This window comes from Polistes canadensis, unplaced genomic scaffold (assembly GCF_001313835.1).
Source record: "Polistes canadensis isolate GaletaPanama2010 unplaced genomic scaffold, ASM131383v1 scaffold_269, whole genome shotgun sequence".
NCBI classification, from domain to species: Eukaryota; Metazoa; Arthropoda; class Insecta; order Hymenoptera; family Vespidae; genus Polistes; species Polistes canadensis.
In genome coordinates this window covers 124,212-131,588 of record NW_014569816.1, presented here as the reverse complement: position 1 = coordinate 131,588, position 7,377 = coordinate 124,212, and the positions used below count along the sequence as shown (strand labels likewise).

The following is a 7,377-nucleotide window of genomic DNA, read 5'->3' as shown; positions in this document are numbered from 1 at the left end:
TCTATTACTATAGCATACATAATAATACAAAAATTAATATGTTTTTAAAAAAATAACTGTATTCTATACGTAGATCGTATAATTTGATTGTTTATTACGTAGATTGTCATCGATAAATTGACAAAATAAGAATTTTATAACACACATATACAATTAAGGTCGATTATGATTCTGTATGATTACAATTATAAATATCATTATAATCTGCTTCATAGTGATAATTTCGCATTTAATATCAATGTTTACTATAAGAGTGTAAGAGTATTATTAATCACAAATGATGGTATAATTCTGTGCATAATACATCAGGATGCGGTAATAGGTGATAATTTAACGTAGATACCACATGTTGGTTGGAGCATCATTGCATCCTGCATATTCAAAGGATACGGTCGCATTGGTGTTTTCTCGCAAACGTCAATTACATAATTGTTAAGAACTGTGATCAGACCTATTTTCATTTGAAGATACGCAAAACGTAGACCTGTAATAAATTGTTATTATTATTTTTCAATAATTTATTACATTAGAACCTCCAGTATTCAACGATTTTACGATAACGTTCTAATATTCTCTATCGAAACGCTCTATTATGCGAACACTATAATATATTTTCCTTCTTGCATCATTTATTATCAAAAGAAATAGTCTCAACGATGCAGTACGTCCTTTGTAAAATTTTTGTTCTTATTACTTTATTATATTTTTTATTATATCTATATATATATGCTCGATTTTAATATTTTCTCATTACTGTATCATTTTTTCTAAATAAAAGTTCACAATCATGATAATAATTAGTATTCTACTATACGAAAATTCCCTCATCCGAACACACACACACACAAACACAGTTATGTTTCCCTATTATTTCGTATACTAGAGATTCTACTATATTATAAATATATATTTATAATACATAATATATAATACATTTATAATCATGCATAATAATATAAATATATTATAGTTCGAATTAATAACAAAAAAATTGTTTAATAAAAAATATTTTCTCTTACCAATACAATTTCTAGGACCATCTCCGAATGGTAGGAAATGCATGGGATGTCTTGATTTCGTAACTTCGTCCGTAAATCTGTCAGGATCGAAAACTTCGGGATCGGGATAAATGTCTGGATCATGTTGGATTCCGTAAATCGGTATGAAAACTTTTGTACCTTTCGAGATCGTAACGTTAGTACCGTTAAACGTATAATCCTTTAATGAGCCTCTAACGAGATACATCACTGGTGGGTATATCCTTAAAGTTTCTGTAATATATAATTATATAATTTTATATATATATATATATTATATGATATATAAAAAAAGATTTTTTGAAAATTTACAAACCTGCAGTACGTGCTAGCAAATTAAAATGGAAATAATGTTTAGTTAACAGGAATTGTTACTTTTCGAGACAAAGAACGAATTTTTGTTTCATAAAAATATTTATAAAATTAATTGTAATAAAAAAAAAAAAAAAAAAAAAAAAAATAAGAAGAAATGTTATTTTCATCATAATTATTATTTTATACGAACGTATGTACCTTCTATAACAGCATGCAAATATTTCATTTCCTTTAAACAATCGTAAGTAATCTTTCCATCGTTCGATTCAAGCACTTCTTTGATCTCTTTTCGAAGTTTCGTTTGTATTGTATGATTCATTGCCAATTCGTACATGGCATTGCATAACGTAGCCGAAGATGTCTCAAATCCAGCAGCAAAGAATACTATAGCTTGGGCAGCAAGAATACCATCAGTGAGTTCTACAAATAATAATCAAATATTTCAATATATTTTTGTATTTACGAATGTGCACGTAAACGCGTGTTTGAATTTAAAAATAAAGAAAAATATATTTATATATGAACAAAAAAATAATAAATAATAAATTTATGAAAACCTTACCAAGATCCCCGAGTCTTTGCAGATCCTTTAGATTCGTCAAAACATCCATAAAATCATGTCTACGAATATTATTTCTTTTTCTATAATCTATCATCTCCGTGGTAATCCGTATGAAAAATTTTTCTACGTCTATATCAACTAATAGTCGGCCAATAATATTGTAAAGCCACGGAGTGTTTCTAACTAATTCTTTGACATAAGTTTTCAAATCATTGCGGAAAATCCTCTTTCCCATTTGACGAAATTCATTGTTATCATCGTTGATAGCGTTAATATTAAGACCGAAAGCACAAGAACCAATGACATCAGTGGTATATCTGGCCATAAGATCTCGACACTCTATTGGCTCGTTTTTTTTAACAATACACTTTAAATGCTTCTCGAAATGTTCGCCACACTCGAGTAACAAGTGAAACATGTTCTTCAACTTTCCGCTTGTAAAGACTTGCGTTAACTTTGTTCTTAACGGTCGCCATTTAGCTGCTCCTATCCTGAAGAGGTGGCCCGTCATGGGTTCGCACTAAAAAAAAAAATAGACAAAAAAGAAAATCCTTTTTCTAGTTTTGAACTTTTAGATTACACATATACATATGCCACATATATATATATATATATATATACGTGAATGATAACCGCAGACAATGATTTAAAATGTTTTTTAATTAATATTTTCAACACTTCATTCACACAAAAAAACATATGTATTTTGTTCATAAAATTATAATCCAAGAGGTTGTTTTTTATCGTTAAATTTACGTAATATATAAATGACAAATATATATCTAATTTTTTTTTATAAACATACAAAAATTTATAAAAGTTGTGCACAAAAGAATTTCACTCCACTTTGTAACTTAAATTCGATGCACTATCGTTATTTGTATTAAAATTATAATCGACAATTTAAAGGTTTACAAAATAAAGTTTAATAGGAATAGAACATATTTGCATTTATCTATGTTTCTGAGTATTTGAGCTAATGAGATATTACATTTCTAGATTGACTCACTTTTTCGTTACAGAAGACCGGTCGTTCAGGAAATATGGAAAAGTCCTTAATAATCACATCTTTTATAAGATCGGGATTGCATAGAACTAATGATGGTATATCCTTTTCAAAAATACCGAACATTTGGTCGTCCTTATATTTATTATACAAATTCTTGAGATATATACTTAAGGATATTTTAGTAAAAATCACATCTTTTATAGTACCAAAAATTATTGTGGGATTTGGTCCTTTTACACCTCGGATTTTCCAATAATCAAATGTCCGATTGAGATAATAATACAAAAATAATAAACTCGCTAATATAAAACATATTACTTCTATACTAAAAACCATTGTGTTTTCGTTTTAATTAATATACGTATACTGTTGAAGTAACGATTCTTTGCTCGATATTACGCTATGGTATCTTTATTTTATCTTGTCTCAAGAAATGCCGATATAGGCGTGACGTAGTTGTTTGTTCGGTGTTGCATGTGTTTTTATATGTTATGCGTCATGATGTTAAAATAATAAAAATAGTAAAATATCGAAATGATTTCAATTAATTATTAATTAAATTCAATAAATTGTTAAAAATATCCGTAAATGCACTGATTTTTTGATGTCTCAAAAATTACTTAACTTCAATAATTATCTTATCATAATGATTCAAAAAGAAATTGCTACATCGCCATACACATTGTATAAATTTACTTGGCATGAAATATACATTATATCTTATCATTATTATTCTTCTTTTTAGGGTTTTGAGGAACTTTCCTATTACAACTTTTATCATCTTTCTGGAGTAAATACTTTATTTGTACTTAGTTCATTCACACTTATTGTGTTCAGCTTATTGCTTGTGTTATTATACGTGATTAATTATTCAAGTGATATGCAGTACAGTGTTTGAATTTATATCTAGTTTTGATGCTAATAACAATTATTACGAAAGAGAAGATTAGATATGTAAACAAAACCCAGTTTTCAAGTAATCGTACGAGAACTAATTTTTTAAAATATTCTCATGGAGAGGAATCTCATGTTAATTAATAAGTCAGATTATAAAAAGAATTTTCTTAATTTAATTACATTAAATATCAATAAGCAATAATCAAATTATAATAAAAGTGTTATATCATCAATCAAAAAATTGGAGATCGGAATATGTCTCTAAATCATATTTTATTCTGTTGATTAATATGTATGTAAAGTTTTCTACTATTCGAGATTCGTAATATTAATAGTAAATATCATGTAATCCTCTAACGAGCTTCTAATATAATTAATATATTTTAATGTATTGTTTAATATTATTTGTATGAGAAAGTTGGAAAAAATTAAAATTTTCTGTTATTAAAAGTCGATTTTGTTATTCAACAATAAGGTTTGTTGTCAAACCTTTTATCTTTAAACTTCCAAATATCTTTTCATAAAGCTACAAAATATATATTAATTGAGTACTTACGTATGGGGTGTTTAAGCACACATACAACACGTTTTTAAGTTCTAATTTAATAATTTTGTTATATATTAGTTGTAGAGTTACTCCTTTGTACTACACCTAGGTTACATTATTATCATAAATTTCAATAAATTAATAAGTACTGTAATTATAATATATACCAAGCGAATATTTCGTACATTTACATTTACATTAGCTTGGTACGTTAAATAATCAAATGATATTATAACCTCAATATTTACATTCAAATAACAAAATGTATACTGATATATCAGAGTTAACAAAACATTCCACCCTTTATCAACAATAAATATTACTTTCAAGTGCTATTTATATACCGATTAATTAACTGTTATTCAACGTTTATATGTAACACCTTTTTAAAAAGATTCTCTATCGATACTCTCAAGTAAAATAATCAAAAAAATAAATATATGAAGACATATATAAAGACAATCGATAAATAAATAAACATTTGAAATTTCGATTATTTGATTGTATAGTAGATAACAATGGAAAAATAAAAGTAGAAGAAGAGAAGAAGAAGAAGAGAAGAAGAAGAAGAATAAAGAATAAAGAAGAAAGAAAAAGGATCGACAAAAGAATTTCACGAAAAAATATAAAAAAAAAAAAAAAGCATTTAAACGGGTAAGCGAGAATAAAAGAGTTGTGTGTATCACGGTATGGACTAAAGGTGAACTCCAACCCATTTTCCTCGAGAATTGTTCGCCGTGAATGAACGAGGCAACGTCGTCCTTCATTAGCCTGTACCGGAAATGGAGTTTTTCCTACTTTCCGGTCCGTCAATAAGACGCGTTCGAGTCTGGCTCTTCTAGCAACGTAAAAAAAACGTGCAAAGCGTGTGAATAGCATTTCCGACGGAACCTGGAAACGGGCTAACAAAAATGTCACAGTCATTCTTCTGCCTTAATTATCCGTCACGGAAACGGTCGCGTCCGTAGAGAACCACGATGCCGCAGTACCACAACCGTTAGAAAACCTCGAGATGGTATCTTGTATTCTTTAATCATTCGTTCCTCTCAATTCGTGAATTAAATTTTTCATATTGTTTTTTTCTTTTTTTTCACATTCTCTAATTTTATTTTTATACATTATGATGATTATATTTAAATCATTTATTTCACGATTTTCGAAATATCATCGAAATGAAATAAAACAGGATGGAAAATAATATCTTAATTATATTCTAATCCAATTAATTGTTATATAGATATATGAATTTTGTAATAGATATAAATTTAGTTTTTTTTATACTATCAATCTAATATACGATAAAATTAAGGAGAAGAAAAATTTTATATTATTCTATATTCAAGCTACATAAATATAAGAAAAATAGAAACAAATTATTACATAAATTTTTTCGAAAATCGTTAAGAAATTATGTTAATAGAAAGACAAATACATATCGACTGAAAGCAAATTAACGTCGTTAATATTCAAATTAAAAAAAAACTTATAGTCTCCGGATGGAAAAAAATCAGGAAAGTTATCCGTAGGCATAGTGAAACAATCGACATCTAAAAATATCTGAAATATTAAAAAATGGCGTAAGTTAATAAATAAATCGTGATAAACCTTCAAATATATTAAATTAATCACATCGATTCAAAAGATTCAGAATAATAATAAATCATTATACCGGTTTTATAGGACATTCCATGGGTATCTTCAACATTTGCAAAACTGGACCAATAAAGCTGGTATCGTTTGTCATTTGGCACGTAGTCATTTCAATTTCAATACCAGTTGGTTCAGTAGGCTCACCATTAACCATTCCATATAGATCACACTTTAACTAAAACACGTTAAACAACAGCACACGTTCAAATATGTACTTAAATATAAATTATTGTATACATTCAAATAATATACATAACTATTATAAGTACAAATTTCGTAAACTTGCTTATGCTGTATAAACGCGCGCGCGCGTACACACACACACACAAACACATTTATAGGTATATAAATTAAGTTTACTAATAAATTTAGTAATTAAAATTCACCATACGAAGTGAACTTGTTCTTATAATTATTCAAATTATACATCGATATTCTTACAGAAATTTGATAAATTTGAACACTTATCCAATGCTTATTTAAATATTCTTACAATTGTTTCCATAGGTATTTCTTTCAAAATATCGCATTTAAATTTAATTCTGGGTAGCATTTCGTCGTTATCGCAAGCATCTATTTTACAATTCTGAAAATATTCCTCATCAGCTTGTAAATCGATGCTATCGATGATAATTTGCAAATCGCTCTGCAAACAAAAAAAATTGAATAATGATTAATCTTTATGACTTATTTGTTTTTTCGAAGAAAAAACAAACCATTCTCATTAAGATTATTGTGTTTATTTTAGACATAGCCTGTCTTACGTGGTATTATGTATATAAAAAATATTGTAATAAAGGTGCAAGGAAGATAGTATGACAAAATTGAACAATGAAGATAATAAGATATAAGGATTGAAAACGGAAGGAAATAGAAATTAGTAAGAAATAAGCCATTAGTAAGAAAATAAATAAGAAGAGTACCTACCGAAATACAATTATGTAAGCATCATTATGAAATAAAATGAAGATCATAATTCAGTGCATTTATTGTGAGTTACGTAATTATGTGTTAGACTTTGTTTATTAGAATTTTCTTCTTTAAATATATCAGAAATGGAATATTATCGAACATTTTTGAAATAAAAAATCTTAAAAAATATTTAAACACATAAATAATTGTATTTTTGTTATATTTCCAATTGATTATATATATTGTATATGTATACTCATATTTTTCTAATATTTTCCCTATATTTTTTAAAGAAAAAAATATTCAAGTAATCTATTAAAACAAGATAAATGTTTTACCTGTGCTAATCCTGATCGAAGTGTACACAACCCAATCAATAAAAGTAACACTTGCCAACCCATCATTACACTTGTTATGCCTGTTTCATCACAACTACTGAAATTCATAC

At 27.1% G+C, this 7,377-nt stretch overlaps 2 protein-coding genes across 2 annotated transcripts; both read right to left on the bottom strand.

Annotated features, from left to right (window-relative positions):
* Window positions 1-87: 87 nt before the first annotated feature.
* On the bottom strand, window positions 88-3,263 carry LOC106790926 (probable cytochrome P450 6a13). The gene is made up of 5 exons (XM_014756189.1): window positions 2,924-3,263; window positions 1,915-2,434; window positions 1,551-1,772; window positions 1,020-1,271; window positions 88-484 (listed from the first exon to the last, which is right to left on the bottom strand). Exons 1-5 carry the CDS (start codon window positions 3,257-3,259, stop codon window positions 306-308), a joined length of 1,509 nt encoding a protein of 502 aa, XP_014611675.1. The 5' UTR covers window positions 3,260-3,263; the 3' UTR covers window positions 88-305.
* Window positions 3,264-5,687: 2,424 nt separating this feature from the next.
* Window positions 5,688-7,377, bottom strand: LOC106790916. Its single transcript, XM_014756175.1, has 4 exons — window positions 7,268-7,377; window positions 6,511-6,663; window positions 6,037-6,192; window positions 5,688-5,924 (listed from the first exon to the last, which is right to left on the bottom strand). Exons 1-4 carry the CDS (start codon window positions 7,373-7,375, stop codon window positions 5,781-5,783), a joined length of 561 nt encoding a protein of 186 aa, XP_014611661.1. The 5' UTR covers window positions 7,376-7,377; the 3' UTR covers window positions 5,688-5,780.